The sequence below is a fragment of the Elaeis guineensis genome, chromosome 1, assembly GCF_000442705.2.
Source record: "Elaeis guineensis isolate ETL-2024a chromosome 1, EG11, whole genome shotgun sequence".
Classification (NCBI taxonomy): domain Eukaryota; kingdom Viridiplantae; phylum Streptophyta; class Magnoliopsida; order Arecales; family Arecaceae; genus Elaeis; species Elaeis guineensis.
This window is the reverse complement of record NC_025993.2, coordinates 108325726-108344518: the sequence shown is the minus strand read 5'-3', so window position 1 is coordinate 108344518 and position 18793 is coordinate 108325726. Positions and strand designations below refer to the sequence as shown.

The 18793-nt window shown below is 34.3% G+C and overlaps 2 protein-coding genes across 5 annotated transcripts; one reads left to right on the top strand and one right to left on the bottom strand.

Annotated features, from left to right (window-relative positions):
- Positions 1 to 561: 561 nt before the first annotated feature.
- LOC105038408 (dirigent protein 22) lies at positions 562 to 1435 on the bottom strand. Its single transcript, XM_010914213.3, is given in 2 exon segments — positions 562 to 797; positions 800 to 1435. Coding segments are annotated over 2 exon segments (660 nt in total). The 5' UTR covers positions 1344 to 1435; the 3' UTR covers positions 562 to 681.
- A 2497-nt stretch (positions 1436 to 3932) lies between these two features.
- On the top strand, positions 3933 to 18245 carry LOC114913923 (uncharacterized). 4 transcript variants are annotated; one of them, XR_012142037.1, is made up of 6 exons: positions 3933 to 4986; positions 5334 to 5502; positions 15812 to 15908; positions 16066 to 16128; positions 17725 to 17768; positions 17861 to 18245. XR_012142037.1 is itself a non-coding variant. In XM_073259183.1 (6 exons), the coding sequence occupies exons 3-6, from the start codon at positions 15844 to 15846 to the stop codon at positions 17957 to 17959; spliced, it is 333 nt and encodes a 110-aa protein (XP_073115284.1). In that variant the 5' UTR covers positions 3933 to 4986; positions 5334 to 5502; positions 15812 to 15843; the 3' UTR covers positions 17960 to 18245. The 4 variants fall into 4 exon arrangements, 2 of the variants coding, with proteins under 2 accessions (XP_073115284.1, XP_073115287.1); XM_073259183.1 differs by having other exon boundaries at positions 16004 to 16128; XR_003800052.2 differs by lacking the exon at positions 17725 to 17768.
- The last annotated feature ends 548 nt before the right edge of the window (positions 18246 to 18793 follow it).

Genomic DNA, 18793 nt, shown 5'->3' with positions numbered 1-18793 from the left:
AGGAGTCGGTTTTAAAATCAGCGCAGCAGACTATGAGGAATTTGGAGCTCAAAATTTTTTGTTAGATCTGTGATGTCTAATAATTCAAAAACTCATCTAAAATAATTAATCAAAAAATATTATTTAAATTTTTTTAATCATAAATAAATATATAAAATTTATTTAATATATAATTGATATAAAATTAAATATATATCGATATAGATCCACGTTAAATGGCATGCACCGCTTGAATCAAAAACATTGGCAAATTAAATTTCACCCTCCTCAGATAAAAAATAATGGAAGTGGGTTACACTTCACTTTTCTTCTTAACATGGACATTAGGTTAGTTCTACCGTCCGCACTATCATCATAGAAACCATCATGTCATAGCTACAACGGCTCTAATAATGATACGAGGCTCGTTTACCTAAAGTAGGTTTGGAAAAATAAATGTAGGTTCGCAAAACCTGTCCACGTGTAAGAATTTTTCGACAACTTTGTCCTTGTTCCAACTTTTTCTTTCGGTGAGCAATTATTGCACTTTCGATGACTTGTAGCATTGTGTAGGGCGAGGGAGACGCTAACAGTGGCATCCATTATTGACTGAAAGAACCAAAAACACCTTGACACCATGATGGCCACCTTGCAACCAACATCAAGAAAACACAAGACTAAATCAGAAAACAATACCCTTCATCAGTAATGCATCACAAAAACATTGTACTCCACCACAGTATCTCCAGTCTTACGATTGAAGCTATACGTCCGGGCCAGGGCATAACCTTGGGCCATCCGGAATAGCCCACTTCCCCTACCACCGGGATCTCCCTCACCTCCGAGAACACCGCGTTCCGGCCCAATATGGTCACCGTGCTGCCGTTGTACTTGCCTTCGATGAAGGCGAAGTTCATGGACACCAGCAGGCCCGCCTCCTCCTTGGATGCCAGCGCGTAGATCCCCTGGGCCCGGCCTACTAGCTTCGAAGTGAGCTCAGGGCCCACGGTCAGCGGGTCGTCGATGATGACCAACGTGCCGAACCCCGTCGCCGACTTATTGGCCGAAGCCGCCTGGGCCACCCGGACGGCGGTCGGATCCGGCCCGCTTACGATGTCGTGCCAGAAGAGCCGCAGGTGGCTCAGCTTCTGGGGCACCCGCGGCGTCACCGGCTTTTGGCTCTGGAGGAAACTGTAGTGTTCTCCATCCTTGGCTAAGGAGGGAATGATGGTGGTGAATAAGAGGAGAAGAATGGAGATGGAGAAGAGTTTGGCCATGAGAAGCTTCAGAGGGAGAGAGGATGGTGGGAATGGGATGGGAGGTTGGGTTTTGGTTGTGAGTCCTTGGTGGGTATTTATGGGCATTGTGGGTGTGGACAAGGTAAAGGCTAATAGTTGTTAATGTGTCTGCTTTCTTTCATTCTTTTGTCTCCTGAATAGCCGTCGGTTGGTAGGGGTGAAACTTACGATCTTTACCTCAGGAAAGGCATGTACTGACTGAAATAAGAAAACAGGACCACTGAAATTTTTTTAGAAAAAATACCAAGAAATATACTATTGCAAAGGTAATTAAGATGAGTCTCAAATTGGTAATCTTGTCATAAATCAAGTCTGAACTTTGAAGATAAGTTCTTTCATTACGTGAAACCAATCTGATTGAGATGCATACCTGACCCATGAGCCTGAATTCCATGTGCTATGTGGAGCTCTGGAGGATTAGGTATAGGCCTATTTTGCACCCCTTGTACATGACTTATTAGGAAGACAGTGGAGACAGCTTGTTGCCATTTACTTAGAAGATTTTCTGATGGTATGAATAAGATACTTTTGTCAAGCTTAAATTAGATCCTTTAGGTATATCAGCATACTCGTACCTGGCCCACCCAGCTTCCTTTTGAAAGCATATATTCTAGACAAAGTTAACTTTCCGGAGAACAGATCAGAAACATGAAGTGGTGGTCCATAAAGTATGGAGCAAGCGCCAGGGTCCTTCCACAGTAAAATGGTTTAAAGGTTGTCTTTTCCCTGAAGGCAATGGGGGAGGTGATTCACTTCCCCCAGATTTATTAAGATGGGAATAAAAGAATACAACGATTGTAGATACAAACAGAGTTAAGGCATTAGAAGAAAAGGAGTACCGTAGAGGGGAGATTGCTCCTTTCGGTCTGCATCAAGGGTAACAAGTGGTTCAATAGCCGTCTATAGCTGTCAAGCAAGTTCTCAGAGAGCAGATTTTCCCAGAGATAAAAAGGAGTGAGGAGGTTTGTATAAGACCACAGCCAAGGAAGAAGATTTTCTGAAGATAATTTGAGAATTATATTTATTTTGTATATTCACTTTGTAAGGGAATACAATTCCACAGCTTTTAATGAAGTCGTAATAAGAGTTAGTAGTGAATTTACCATCATTAGTTCATCTTATCAAAATAAAAATCATAGTAACGATAACCTTGTTGAACTCTGGAAGAAAGTAGTTTGAAAACTTAAAAATCCAATTTATAGAACCTATACACGTACTCCAACATTTTTTTTTTCCCTCTGTAGTTGGACTGCAAATTTTTTTTTTCCTCTGGAGCCGGATGCCGTTCACGGAGGACATCGACGTTCCAACAGGGCAGCCGACGCCACTTGGCCGGTCCATAGTAGATCTCGAAGTCCCACACGTGCGAATGTACATGCATTAAAACACCCGCGAGCATGCACAAATAAAAAGAAATAAGGGGAAAAAAAGAGAGAACAACAACGACAATAAAACAGGTTGCTCTCCAGCACTTTTTTTTTGTCTTCTGCTGAAACTGGCTGCAGGGAACTAAACACAATGCTGAAATCACTTCATCAGTTGAATCTGTGCAGCTCACTGGGCTTTGTGCACCATAAGCAGATAAATTATTGGGTGGATTAGAACGAGACCTAACATGAAATCATCCGAACACATCTATTATTGTATATACTAAAAGCTACGAAGCACGAATACTCCTATTTCAAACATATACTAGCACTAGGTATATTTTCGATGTGGATATATTTTCGGTACGGCACCGGTACTTTTATCTCTGTATTTTTGAGATTACAAATTTATCCTTTGATGAACTAGATATGAAGAAGAAGCTTTTTTTGCTGACGTTGAAAAGAATGAAGCAGCTGAAACTATTATCACTTGATTATCAAAAATTTACTATTTTAATTTTTTCTACTTATTTAGACTGTTAGTTTTTTTTTTCGTTAATTGCAAGTATATATTTTTTATGGTGATACTTATAAATTTAGTTAAGATTTGATAACTTAATTTTATTAATATTTAAATATTATATATATATGTGATTTAATTTTTTCATATATTTTTATTAATATTGAAATATTATATATATATATATAAATATTAATAAAAATATAAAATATCTAGTCATATATGTATCGTAATTTTTTTAATTTTTGCCGTATCGACATATCTGTGCCATAAAGTATCCATACCGCATATCGATATCTATGTTTCTTAGACTAAAAGTAATACTAGTTGGATGAGAAACTATCTAACATTTTTTCCACCCAAATTTGCACCATTTTTTTTATATTACATATGACTAACATTAATTAACTTTTATTAACTAACTAATTAATTCAACTTTAGAAAATATTATTTTTCAAATCTTATTTCTCTCTCTAATTTTGAAAATGTGTGCCCTTTGAAAAATCACAGACCCAACACCACTCCCCATCTCTGTGTCAGCTAATTCTAACATTTTTTTCTCATCCAAACTTACAGCATTCGTTTTACATTACAGATAGTTGCTAATTCTAACATTTTTTCTCGTCCAAACTTACAGCAGTCTTTTTACATTACAGATGGTTGACACTAGTTAACCTTTATTGACTAACTAATTAATTCAACCTTTGAAAATATTATTTTTTAAATCTTATTTCTCAGAAAAATCGCAGGCCCAACACCACTCTCCCCAATCCGTCAGTGGCTCAATCCTTTCCCTGTCTTGCTTTCTCTATCCTTTTCTCTCTCACCGTTTCTTGATTTTGTATCACCATTTTTCTTGATTTTTCATTTCTCTCTCACCGTTTCTCTCTCACTCTCTACGCTCTCTCACTCCCCCTATTTCTGCTTCTTCTTCTTTTTTTTGATTTCAATTTCCCCTTCTATCTCTCCTCTGTTTCTCTACTTTCTCACCTTTTTCATTTCTTCTTCTTTTCTCAATAATAATTTTTGCATGCAATTTATTTTTTTATTTCTCCCTCACCAATTTTCTTGATTTTGTATCATTGATTTTCTTAATTTTTCGTTTCTCTCTCACTCTCTGCACTCTCTCACTCCCTCTGTTTCTGCTTCTTCTTCTTCTTCTGATTTCAATTTCTCTTTCTATCTCTCTCCCATTTCTCTACTGTCCACTTTTTCATCCCTTCTTCTTTTTCTCAGTAATAATTTTTGCATACAATTTATTTTTTCATTTCTCTCTCATTGATTTTCTTGATTTTTCGTTTCTCTATCACCGTTTCTCTCTCACCCTCCCTATTTCTGCGTCTTTTTCTTTTCCTGATTTCAGTTTCTCCTTCCATCTCTCCCCTGTTTCTCTACTTTCTCACCTTTTCCATTTCTTCTTCTATTTCTCAGTAATAATTTTTTATTGCAATTTTTTCTTTTCATTTCTCTCTCATTGATTTTCTTGATTTTGTATCACAGGGTTCTAATAAAGATCAGGGTTTCAATTTTTCTATGGATTCCCCCTTTGTTCTTTCAAGTGGCAATTGTGCTCTCCCTCTGATGAGTTCTTTCCCCCTGATTCTCTATTTTCTCACTTTTTTCGTTCGATATTTTTCTATTTCCTTCTTTTTTGATATCCTTTGATTATAATTTATAATTTTGTTGTTGAGTGAAATTTTGTATAATGGATGGATAATAGATTTTTCTCTAATATTCTCTATCTGTAATTTTCACTCAATAGATTAAAGAGTAACATCCCAAACCTAGCTATGTCGTTCGTTGTGCACCTAGAAAATATAAGGTACGTATGTAACATTAGTGGCTCTTGATGCTGCCAACTAATCCAATTAATGTGCATGATGCCCTTCTTATCTGCATATTTTTCGATGAATTTTAAGTGTTCTGGCCAATAACTGTTAGTGTTTATGCCATTTAATGCTTATGGAGAATTTAGTTGAGTTTAAATTTTGAAAAATATAAGCCGTATTGCTGTGCTATTTAAACACCCCACGTAGCTGCTTCCTACCCAATTCCAAGGCAGTAAATTTTGTTTGGCATATCAGTTCAAGTATATATTCTGTTGTATCTTTTTTGTTACGTGGATTTATTTGTTGAGATATAACATATATATTCATTCTGTGTTTGTAGATATCCTGTGGTGAAAATGAGTACTCTAAGGTTGGATAAAATTGCTGATATTACACCACTGAGACAGAGTAGGAGGATTAAGGTGAAAGTGGTGTGATTATAGATGACACTATATTACAACCTTCCTGATGAGGTGAATAGCATCGAAATAGTGCTCGAAGATAAAATGGTAATATTCCTTAGTTGCTTACTTCCCATTTGTGACATTCCTTAAATAAAAAAAATCAAATAACTAATACTGGTGTGTACTTTTATCGCTTGATGAATAGGATGGGAGAATTCACACAACTGTTAAGTAAGTTTTTGTGTAGTGATTCATATGACTCATCAAAAAATTCAAGGTTTACATTATCTCTCAATTTGGAGTGGTGCAGAATAGTGGTTCATTCAGAATTTCTACTCATGCCTTTAGAATAAACTTTCAGTATTCTACTTCTGTGACTCAATGTGACGATGTTGGGAGTATTTCAAAGTATAGATTTCATTTCACCCCCTTCGAAGATATTATTTTCAAGGTGGCTGATGATAAGTATGTAGTCAGTATTGATGCGTGTCGTAGCACATCAAAATTAATTCTACTCATTACTATGTAGATAGGGTGAGTCGAGATCATATCCGCAGGAATTTTAGTTGATTATTTTAAAAATATATAAAAAAAAGAATAATAGATGATAAGAAACTAAAAAAAAGTATGAAAATTATAATAAAATTATTTTTTATTAATCAAATAAAGAAGTGTACATAAAGAAAAGAAACAAATTTACAATACAAGACAACTAAACCAAGTTGATCTTCTTGCTGCATCCGATGGTGGATGTATCTCCTTGAATCCCTCATCTTCCTTCATGCAGACAGCGGCAGGATGGCTGGAAGGCTTGGTCTAAGAACTTTAAGGAAGAAAGATTGATGAAAGCGGGTATGTAGAAGAAAAAGGGTAGCGACATTAGGATTAGGATCTCTCTTAGATTTGATGGAATGTAGAATAGAGATCTATGGAGGAATATGGTGTTGTGCTAGGGTTAGTACCTCCCCTGGACTTATGGAGAAGAAGAAGAGGGAGAGAGAAAGAGAGAAGCTTGAAGAGAACTTAAGGTTGGCTTGATTGAAGAAGATGGAGGCCCTGGAGTTCTATTTATAGAATGGAGAGACTAGAATTTCATGAAAAGAGAGGTAGAAGTGTAAATAATGATCCTTGGATCTTCATATTGATTCTCCTCCGTTGATCTTTAAGTCGTGTTCATACTGAAATAGGAGCTGGTTGCCTGGTTCACTCAAGTCTGATCCAATTTGAGTCCAATTTGAGTCATATGAATCTAAACTCTCAATTATCTATAAAATAGATTAGAGAGCATCAAATTTTAATAAAATAATATTAATTATTATAATATTTAAATGCCGCTAGTGACTTAAATTAAGTATTTATTATACCCCCCAACGTGAACTTTTACTCGTCCTTGAGTAAAATAGATACATTAGCATTATGCACCAAATTATCCTTGAATCGAAAGTTATTCTAGACATTCCTATCTGTAGTGGATATCTGACTAGACCATTAATGAGGTACTTCATTGGATTATCAATTCGATCCAATTAATGGTTGACTATTAGCCATAAAAATTTTTAAAGATCTTCTTTCACCAATTTCTCACTCTACTCTTTAAGTCCTCTAACTTGATGTGAGCAGGATTTATTGTCTTCTTATAATTTAGTCCCCTTATTCTTTCTCTTTTTTTTTATAAAAATATTTATATATACAGTCAGTGTAATGTCATAACCTTTTAAACTTTCTAATTGACTTTGTAGCGAGCTTTAAACCAATGACTCTCAAATCAATTGGCTTTACGATATTAGGTGTAAAATACTCCTCAGACTTACTGACTCGAGTCAAAAAGATTACAAGTTAAAAACTGACTATACAAGAGGTTTCTTCACATTCTCACCTTTTGAAATGAACAACAATGCTTACTTAAGCGAAAGAGCCCGGTTACTTAGTGAGAAATACTAAAAACTTTTTTTTTATTTTATCTTTTTTTTGTAATAATTTTTTTTGCATACCTCAACCTTTCCATCCATACCCCCATAAAGCAGATTCTTCATTGAGATGGTGGGAAGAGGGTTCTAGAATCACTCCAAAATTTAATCTAGTCTAAATTCTCTCATTAATTGGATGTCCTTAATAATTTTTTTCTCAATATCTCTAAAATTATCTAGACCGTTAATCACTCATTGATTAGGGTGCTTAGTTAACTTCAAATTGAGATAAAATTTAGATATATAAAACTAATTATTTCTGACCATACTTGAGGACTTAATTAAATTAGTTATTCTCTCTCCCAACTTAATTTTTATTGTCCCCAATGGAAGAAGAGAATCATAATAAAGCTAAAATAGAATATAACAAGGAAGAGCACCATCTGAGTTTGATGTGTGTAATCTTGATTGAGAGGTCCTTCATTGCTGGATATAGTGTGCTCTTGACTCCATTGATCGTGGTGCTCCCCCCAACTTGGCTAATTATCTTTCTCAAAAATTTTTACAAAATAAAAAAAATAGATAATTAAAAAATAAAATATTAGATTGCCTCCCAACAAGCGTTAAATTTAAGATTTTCAGCTAGACCAAGCCAAAGTTCAATTGTAGACTGGATCTCGCAATTCAATTGAGTCAACTTACTCACCATCTCTGATTCATCCATATAATATTTCAATCATTGACCATTTACTTTGAAGGTATTTTTTTGTTTAGGATCTTTGATTTTAATTACTCCATGAGGGAATACTTGAGTTACGATATATGGTCCATCCCAACATGAACGAAGTTTTTCAGAAAATAGTCATAACCTCGAATTATAAAGCCACACTTTTTAATTAGGTTCGAATATTTTTCGTGAAATAAATTTATCATGATCAACCTTAGTTCGAGCCTTATAAATTCGTGAACTCTCGTACGCTTTATTGCGTAGCTCTTCTAATTCGTTCAATTATAGTCTCCTCTTACTAGCATTTTTTATGTCGAAATTGAATTGCTTTATAGTCCAAAATACATGATGTTCTAGCTCTACCGATAGATGGCAAACTTCAAAAAATGAGCCGATAAGGAGACATTCCTATCGGGGTCCTATATGTAATACGGTAGGCCCATAATACATCGTCCAATCGTCCAGACCAATCTTTTCGATCAGGTCTAACCGTCTTTTCAAAAATTCGTTTGATCTTCCTATTGGAGACTTCCACTTGGCCACTAGTTTAGGGATGATATAGTGTGGCAACTTTGTGAGTGATTCCGTATTTCTTCATTAAACTTTCAAAGTGTCTATTCGTGAAGTGTGCACCTCCGTCACTAATAATGGCCCTTGGGCAACCGAATCGACTTAAGATGTTCTGTTAGATGAATTTGATTATCATCTTATAATCATTCGTCCTGGTTGCCATAGCCTCAAACCATTTAGATATATAATCTACCACAACCAAAATGTATTCGTATCCATAGGATGGAGGAAAGGAGCTCATAAAATCGATTCTCCAAACATCAAAAACTTTCATGACTAAAATGGGAGATAGGGGCATCATATTTTTTCTAGAAATATTCTCCGTCTGCTGACAGTGCAAGCACTCAAGGCAAAATTTATGTGCATCTTTAAACAATATCGGCTAGTAAAACCCACTTTGTAATACTTTCGCGATCATTCTCTTCCCACTGAAATATCTCCAGCATGCATGAGAGTGACAAAAGATAAGTATACTTTGATACTCACTGTCAGGGACACAGTGTTGAATTACTTGGTTAGGGCAATGTTTGAACAATTTGAATTTCTCTCAATAATAATATTTGACCTGTGAGAAGATCGATCCTTCTCCTATTTTGTCCAATGGAGAGGAACTTGCCCTGTTGCCAAATAGTTAACGATATGGGCAAACCATAGGATTTAGTCAGAGGTAGTTGTAAAATATTGTTCGTCAGAAAATTTCTCCTTAACTTCATCTGTACTCATCGTAAGATTAACTAAGATTCTAGAAATATGATCCGCGACCACATTTTCGGAACCCTTTTTGTCTCAAATTTTTAGATCAAATTCTTGAAGCAGAAGGATCCATCTGATCAATCATAGTTTAGTATCTTTCTTTGAGAGCAGATATTTCAGAACTGCATGATCAGAATATACTAGAACCTTAGACCCTAACAGATATGAACAAAATTTATCAAAGGTGAATACTACTGCTAATAGCTCTTTTTCTTTTGTGATGTAGCTCAATTGGAAATCGGATTGAGTTTTGTTAGCGTAATAGATCACATATGGTTCCTTATTGATTCTTTGACCTAAGACGGCTCTTATTGCGAAATCGAAAGCCTCACACATGATTTCAAATGGGAAGGACCAATCAGGGCATTTTATTATGGGTGCTGTTGTCAGGGCTGCTTGTAATGTGTGGAAGGCTTGTAGACATTCTTCATTAAAGATAAATGACATATTTTTGGCTAACAGATTGCACAAGGATCTCGATATTTTGTTAAAATCTTTAATGAAGTGTTTGTAAAATCTAGCGAGACTTAGGAAGGATCGTATTTATCGAATCGAAGTGGGGGGTGGTAGTTTTGAAATGACCTCAATTTTGGCTTTGTCTACCTCAATCCTTCTTTTAGAAACAATATGTCCCAATACGATTCCTTTTCGAATCATGAAATGGCTCTTTTTCTAACTTAAAATCAGATTTATTTTCGTGTAGCGCTTAAGGACTTTGGAGAGGTTACGAAGACAATCCTCAAAGATGGTTCCAAACACGAAAAAATCATCCATAAAAAAACTTTAAGATATTTGTCTACCATATTTGAAAAAATGGTCAAAATACACTGTTGAAATATAGCGGATGCATTGCAGAGCCCAAATGGCATACATCGAAAAGCGACAGGCCATAGGGGCAAGTGAAGATGGTTTTCTCTTGATTATCCAGAAATACAGATATCTGATTATACCCTGAATAACCATCTAAAAAATAGAAAAAATATTGACCCGCTAGCCATTCTAAGATTTGATCGATGAAGAGTAATAGAAAATGGTCCTTCCTAGTAATAGCATTTAGTTTCCTATAGTCAATGCATACTCACCAGCTAGATGGTATGCGAGTGAGGAACAATTCACCTTCTTCATTCTCCACCACAGTAATACCTGCTTTTTTAGGTACTACTTGGGTAGGGCTGACCCATTTACTATCAGATGTGGGGTAGATGATTCCAGTATCTAACTATTTTACCACCTCTTTCTTCACTACTTCCTACATATTTGGGTTCAGTCTCCTCTGTATATCTCGATGGAGTTTAGTATCGTCTCACAATGAATGTGGTACATACAGATGAAAGGGTCAATTCTTTTTAGATCGATAATGGACCAGCCGATAGCCTCTTTGTTTTCCTTTAGAACACCAACCAATTGTGCTTTCTGATCCGAGGTCAAGTTTGATGCAATGATCACTGGAAGGGTGTCATTAGGTCCTAGAAATGCAGACTTGAGTGCAGCTGGAAGTGGCTTTAATTATAATACAGGTGGTGATTCTAATGACAGGACTGTGGGTGTATTGACTAATGTGGGTAATGGCTCATACTTGATTGTCCAAGGGAGAGTAGTTTCAGCATTTGATGTATCAACTAGAATATTTACTTCTTCACTATCTCTCTCTATATCACAGTCATCCACTCCAAAGTGCATCAAGTGGGTGTCTCAAAAATCATGTACAAAAATCGTTGATGTTGCTTTCTCTATGATGTTCTCGAATGTATCTATCTCGAAGTAACTATCAGTTGATGGTCCCTGAGATGCACTGAATACATTCAGTCTCAGTTTCTTATTCCCAAATGATACGTCCATGACTCTTGTCCTACAATTGATGCATACGTTTGTCATAGCTAGGAAGGGTCTACCTAAGATAATGAAAATTTATCTTAGATTGCCACTCAGTTTCATGTCAAGGATTAGAAAATCAACTAAAAAATAGAACGCATCTATCTTGACCAAAATATTTTTGATCATCCCACGTGGTGTCTTAATTGATCTATCAGCTAACTGTAAAGTAACTGACATGGGTTTCTATTCTCTAAATCCAAAAAATTCATAAATCGAGCTAGGTAAAAGGTTCACACTGGCCCCTAGGTCCAGAAGAGCTTGTTCGAAATGGTAGGGGTACTTAGATCTTTAAGCTTTGGAGGGATAGCGTGCTGGAATACAGAGTTAGCTTGTTCGGTGAGGCATATTTTTTTTGAGAGTTGTGATCGAGATTTACGTTTCTGAGTGTACAATTTTTTCAAAAATTTTACGTAAGTTGGGACCTGTTTGAATACGTCTAGAAGGGGGAGATTAATTTGGACTTGCTTAAATAATTCTAACATCTCGTCGAGTCTTCTTTCCTTCTTATCCGTAAAAATAGGGACTTTTAAGGCACTCGAAAATAGAGCTTTAGACAAGTAAGATGATTCCAGTGTAGTTAGTCTATTCTCTACTTTTGGGTCCTCCTTGTTCTTGGGTGATTCAGGCTTGGACAAAGGTCTAGGGTCGGTCTCATTGGTTTTACTCGTGTGTTCAATAACCTTCTCACTTTTGAGAGTCATGATTGATTTGGCGTGTTTAGAAAAGGTATCTGGAGTATTGAAGCTCTCAACCATGAATTATCCTCTCGGATTGCTCTCAGATTGGTTAGATAATTTTCCTCCTTTCCTCCTACTGACTGCGATTGCTAGTTGACCTATTTGGATCTCTAGCTTAGCAATGGATTGCATATGGGAGTTAAGGATTTGGGTGTTGACTTCTAATCATTCTAGCATTTTTAGAGCCTTCTCCTCAAAAGCTGAGCTGTGACCAATGATAGACGGTTGAGGAGCACTTTGAAACTGGTGGTATGGTCCATACCTATATGTCGGATCCTGATAATTAGGTCTAGGTATAGTAGGGCCAACCACTGGTTGTGATCTCCAGAAAAAATTTGGATGGTTTCTCCAGCCATCTACGAGCTTGTTGGGTTTGAGCTTGCTGGATCTGCTCGTGCACAAATTTAGAAAATTAAGGTGTGGTTGAGCATTCACTAATAAAATGGGTCGGGCTTGCACACAATGCACAAACATCTTAGATTGATTTAGGTAGAGTCGAAGAGTGTCCAGTATTCAGAAGACGGTCTAATTTTTGAGACAACTCATCTACCTTACTGTGGATATCCATAACGTTTTTAATTTGATAGATTCCACTTCTTTTCTATTGAGATATGGGTTGTTCTCTAGAGATGGCAGAGATGTGATGCAGGGAGTTCTCATCAAGTGTTTCAAAAAGCTGCCAAGCCTCATCCTCACTCTTTAACATGAATATCCCACCACACGATGCATCAATCATTTGTCAATGTTTCTTTGATAAACTATCGTAGAAATATTGAACAAGTTGCCATTTGGAGACAGCATGGTGGGGGCATTTACGAATAAGGTCTCTTAACCTTTTTCATGTCTTATGAAAAAGTTTACCATCCAATTGGAAAAAACTAGTGATGGCTTTTCTAATTTGATTTATTTTTTTAATTGAAAAGTATTTCTTGAGAAATTCTCTCTGAAGATGGTTCTAAATTAAAATGATTATGGAATCTAGAGAGTTTAACCAATACTTGATTTTGTCCTTAAGTGAAAAAGAAAACAGTTTCAACTTGAGGGCATCATTGAAGAAGTTTTGAATTTTTACTATGGAGCATATCTCAAGAAATTCATCCAAGTGTTTATATAGATCCTCATTCGTCAGTCTATAGAATGATGGTAGCATTTGAATAATGCTAGACTTGATTTCGTATTGTGCTGTCTCCATAGGAGGAGGCTGGATACATGACGAGTAGGTGTAAGATGATGGAGTAAAATACTCTCTCAATTGTCATGGTGGGTCAGTCTCTTATTTTGAATCCATAGTTTTGATTTGGTTTATTCAAATCATTCTTTCTAACTCTAAATCTAATGGGTGTAAATCAGGTTGTAATAATCGACGTCCAAGCATGCACCCAAAAGATCTCATCGAGTTTTAATTTTAATATTTTTTTTTTTGAAAGAGAAGAGGAGAAAAGGAGGAAAAAGAGTTTTAAAGAAGAGAACCTAAGGAGTTCTAATACTAAGAAGATAAAGAAGAATTAATTAGATTTGATGCTTTTGGTTAACAATCAAGTGGTTCAATCAATCCTATCTATAGGTTATCCTAGATCTAGATAGCTCCTAACTGCCAAAGTCACCTTCAAGCACTCCAGTAGCAGACTAGCCGCTCAACTAGCCAGATAAGTGTAAGGTTGGTGGGGGTTCTCCCCGTTGCTTTCTTTAAACACCAACTGCGTTGGCAAGGTAAGCGAACGGAATCAATTAATGAACCACCTTTCTTTGAGACATAATTTCTAAATCATTTTTCTAGACACCAGTTAAACTGACTAACTTAAATTCGATCCAACTTTTAGGGTTCCTTGTCGTATTGAGCTTGAGGATCCCTAGGGGTCAACATCTAATTGATTTTAAATTAGAGGTTTAGGTTAATGTAATTGTAAGATGGTGGTCTGTGGGGTCAAGAAAGGATAATGAAATCTCCACCTTAGTTGATTAGGATTTTACCCTTAAGACTTTTTATGAAAATATGCAATGCAAAAAGAAAAAATATCCAAATATGTTAAGTAACTTTTAAGATTTAATTTATTTATTTATATTAGAAAAATATTATGTGGTGTCTTTGTATTCTTTTTATATTATATTATCTTTAAGCAAGAAAGAATAAGAGATAAGTTTTAAATTAGGTTAATTAGGTATGAGAAGATCTAGTAAATTTAATTAAATAAAAAGTAAATAATGCTAAGATTAAAAGATAAGTAGATAGCCTACAAATAAAGTAACAAATCAAATCTACTTTTAAGATAATAAATTATTCTAAGCTATGGAAAGCAGTAAATCACTAAGAATAATAGGCAATAATAAATAAGGTAACTACTCACTATGCAAATAAAATAATCTCATAGTTAAGCATAAAAGGTAACTACATAATTTAAATAAAAAGTAAAGAATCTAATCTACTTAGGAAGCAAGAAATCACTAATTATACAAAGCAGTAAATTTTTTTAACCTATAGAAAGTAGTAGATCACCAGGCTATAGAAGGTAAAATTTTTTTCTATGCATGTAAATAAAAAAATCTAGATATAAAATAGTAAATCTACCATATACGAAAAGTAATATGAGATAATTTTTTTTAAAAAGAATAAATAAAATATAATTAAGTAATTAAAATAAATTAACTAATAATAAAAGGTAAACTACTAATCAGTAAAGTAAAATATAGAAAATAAGAGTACAAGAGAAGAAAATAATCAACTAAAAATATAAAGTAGTAAAGTATATAAGGCAGTCATGTAATCTAAAGTAAGAAATAAAAATCTAAAAAGTAATAAAATATTTTTTTATTATTTATATTTTTTTAAATTTTTTTCAAAACAATCACGTCAAGATCTCCGACAACAGCGTCAAAATTTAATGCGTGTCATAGCACACCAAAATTAACCCTACTCACTACTATGTAGATAGGATGAGTCGGATCATATCCACAGGAATCTTAGTTGATTGTTTTGAAAATATAAAAGAAAAGAATAATAGACTGTAAGAAACTAAGAAAAAAAATATAAAAATTATAATAAAATTATATTTTATTAATCAAATAAAGAAGCATACATAAAGAAAAGAAATAAAATTATGATACAAGATAACTAAACCAAGTTGATCTTCTTGCTGCATCCGATGATGAATGTCTTCTTTAATCATTCATCTTCCTCCATGCAGACAGCGACAGGATGGCTGGAAGGCTTAGTTTAGAAACTCCAAGAAAGAAAGGTTGATGGAAGTAGATATGTAGAAGAGAAAGAGTAGCGGCACTAGGATTAGGACCTCTCCTAGATTTGATGGGATGTGAAAAAGAGATCTGTGGAGGAATATGGTATCGTGCTAGGGTTAGTACCTCTCCTCGACTTATGGAGAAGAAGAAGAGGGAGAGAGAAAGAGAGAAGCTTGAAGAAAACTTAGGGTTGGCTTGATTAAAGAAGATGAAGGCCTTGGGGTTTTATTTATAGAGTTGAGAGGCTAGGATTTCATGAAAAGAGAGATGGGAGCATGAATAAAGATCTTTGGATCTTGATATTGATTCTCCTCCGTTGATCTTTAAGTCATGTTCACACTGCAATAAGAGCTGGTTGCCTGGTTCACTCAAGTCTGATCCAATTTGAGTCTAATTTGAGTCATATGAATCCAAACTCTCAATTACCTATAAAATAAATTAGAGAGCATCAAATTTTAATAAAATAATATTAATTATTATAATATTTAGTGCCTCTAGTGACTTAAATTAAGTATTCATCCAGTATGATGTTTTCAATATATCCTTCTAATGGTGTGTCCAATATGAAAATTAAATTTTGAATATCTAATATATGTTTTCATAATTTATAGATGTCATTGGTAAGCATGGTGATTATGGTCAGATGGAGGTTGTTAATAAAGATGGAAAGATGGTCAAAAGAATGATATTGGAGCTTCAAAATTTAGGGTATGAAATTTTATTTCTTTTTAATATCTCTTTCTTTATAGCCTTTTCCAAATGATTTATGAATGTGTAATATGTTGTGGTACAAATAATTTCAGAGATAGGAAATTAATTTGTACACTGTGGGGACAATTTGTTGAACAAGTTCATAATTATCTAGGTGAGGGGAATGAAGGACCTGCTATCCTAATAATCCAATGGTGCAAAATCAAGGACTATATAGGTAAATACTACTGATTTATTTTGTCTTTATAATTTGTTGTATATGCATTGTGTTTGCTTTTAATGTATCCTTATTTTATTCTTTCTTTACAAAACCAATAAGAAATCTAAGACCCTGTAAGCTGTCTAATTCTCTATATGCCACTAGATTGCTTATCAATAGTGATGAATCAGCTGTGATAGAGTTTAAAAGCAAGTATGCTAATCTAAATTTTCTATTATGCATATTTATTTCCCTTAGCTTGATTATTTATCAAATTTATTTGTTATTTACTACAAATGGATTCTGTGAATATTTCAAAAAAATAGTCTGCATGATGGACAAGATACTGCATCTTCTCAGAGTCAGCTATCTAGTCAGTCTAATATATCCATATCTGATGACCTTCTTCATCTCACTCCAAGGAAGAACCTTATGGAGGTCAAATATACTAAAGAGATTTGTTAGTTGCTTTCTAATAGTGATCCTTTTTTTATAATTTTAAAATTATTTTAAGAGATGGTATATGATAATAAAATAAATTTTGATGGTAGGCCTGCATATGTGTCACTGTTGCAACTGTTTTGAAGCTGGAGACTAAGATCCTGTTTGGCTAAGCTTTTAGAGTGTCAGAAAGTATTTTGAAGTGATACAGTGATGTTTGATAAAAATATCGAAAAGCTATTTTGGCTTTGTCAGAAAGCTAAAAAGGCTTACTTGGAGAAAGTTGTATTTTGAAGTTTTTCCCAAAAGTACTTTCTGGTTAATGTCAGAAAGCTATTTTGCTTTCTCTCAAGCACTTTATCAATATGATTATCAAATAGCAAATAGCACTTTGTAAAAATTCTACTTTTAAAAATTTTACTTTTCAAAAGCTCTACTTCCAAAAGCTTAAAAGCTCTACTGTCAACAGTAATCTTAAACAGAGCCTAAGAATGGTTGGTATTAGACTGCCTACAGAAAGTATTCTAAAGGGGTTTACCCTAATGGTGATAATTTTTTCTATGAAAAATATAATAAAATTGTTTATTCTGCTCTATCAAGGTCGACTAATTTAAATTTATACATAGTCTTTTTTTTTAATTTCTGCATATATATGCATATGATCATTGTTATATTGCTTATGTTGGTTTGAGCTACTACAGCTTCAAGATTCAACTACGTGTAGTTGATGATTCTGAAATATGGATGCGTGCTTTCTGTTGTTTAATCGTGAGGTTCTACATTTTCTCCATAGAATAGCTACTGAATTGTGTGAGGAAGTGCTAGCAATATAGTATAATAGATTTTTTCTCATTCATTTATCTTTGATGATGACATTGATTAAATGGATGTATTATTTTTCACAAAAGGAGGTGACATTAATGAGGTTCCTGAGAGGTTGAATGATTTTCTTGAGAAGACATTTCTGTTCAAGATTCAAATCAAGAAATCTGACATTGGTCATACAGAACTAGTTTATGTGGTTATGAAAATGACTCATGATGAAGAGCTTATATCAAGCTATATATTTTAGCACTAATCATGGTACTCAGATATTTTTTTCAGATATCAATAAATAATAGATTGCCTTCATAACCTCAGTTGTTCTCATATCTTCCTTTTTTTTAATACAAGATTTTGGAGAGAGTGGTCTTACCCCCATGGTTGCTACTCAAAAAGTGAGACTACTTTTGTTTTTTACTATCGTATCTTTGATTTGATTTTTTTTACTCTAAATATTGTCATAGCCTTTTTTATTTTGATTTGCTAGGAATCAAACTCTGAAGAGGATGATAATAGAGGTATGTCTTCATTGAATGCTGCTACTCCTACAAAGAGGTTCATCAATGAAGGTTTGGATGCATGCTGATGGATTGGGAGGATATTATCTGACAACCCAAATGTCAAGCACCAAGATGAAGAAGGCAATCAAGTTAGAGAATGATTAAAGATGCTTATGATATGTTTACAAGACTCTTTCTTATTTTGTTTTATTTTTACTCTAATTTGGTTAGAGATTTTGGCTATGTATTTATGGATGAATACTGGATGAGTTTTTTTGTAGAATGCTGCCCATGTTGGCTATATTTTTTTGTTCTACATTGGTCGTATTATGACTTTTATGGTATCTTTTTTCATTTGAATGTAGAAGTTTATGAATATTATAATTATGCAACATGTGGATCTTTAGTTCTCTTCTTTATTAATTAGATTGTTAGAGAATTTATTATTAGTCAATTATTATATTTATATGATTATCTCATATCTTCAATTGAAAAAATAAAAAAATTCTTCATCTGCCAATCACATCTAAAATAGATAAAACTACACAGAGGAATAAAATTTTCTACTCCATGAGACATCACCTCTTCATCTGCCTGGCAAAACATCCTCAGGTCCTTATTTTGCTGAAGCTCATGATGTTATGCGATCCTATTTACAAATATATCCAATGCTTGAATATTTTATAAGCATAATACAATATTTCTCTGGGACTGTTATCAGCTTAGACTTCTCTGGCCCCAATTGTTAATCAAACCATAACTCAAATATACAGTTAATCATGCCATATACATTTTAGGTCAACCAATATTCTAAAAATAACATGTCAACTTTGAAAAGAAAGGCTTATTGAAATATAGATCAAATAGAAGCAGTAAGATAATAATTATTAGATGTATGCCCTAGAAGCCAATCAGACTGA

Excerpts from the sequence above, each read along its gene's own strand:
- LOC114913923 (XM_073259186.1), top strand. The coding sequence starts at position 15,844 with ATGGAGGTTGTTAATAAAGATGGAAAGATGGTCAAAAGAATGATATTG. Across the intron at positions 16,129-17,724 it reads CAAAATCAAGGACTATATAG|ATTTTGGAGAGAGTGGTCTT; the intron begins GTAAATACTACT and ends TTTTAATACAAG. Across the intron at positions 17,769-17,860 it reads CCATGGTTGCTACTCAAAAA|GAATCAAACTCTGAAGAGGA; the intron begins GTGAGACTACTT and ends TTGATTTGCTAG.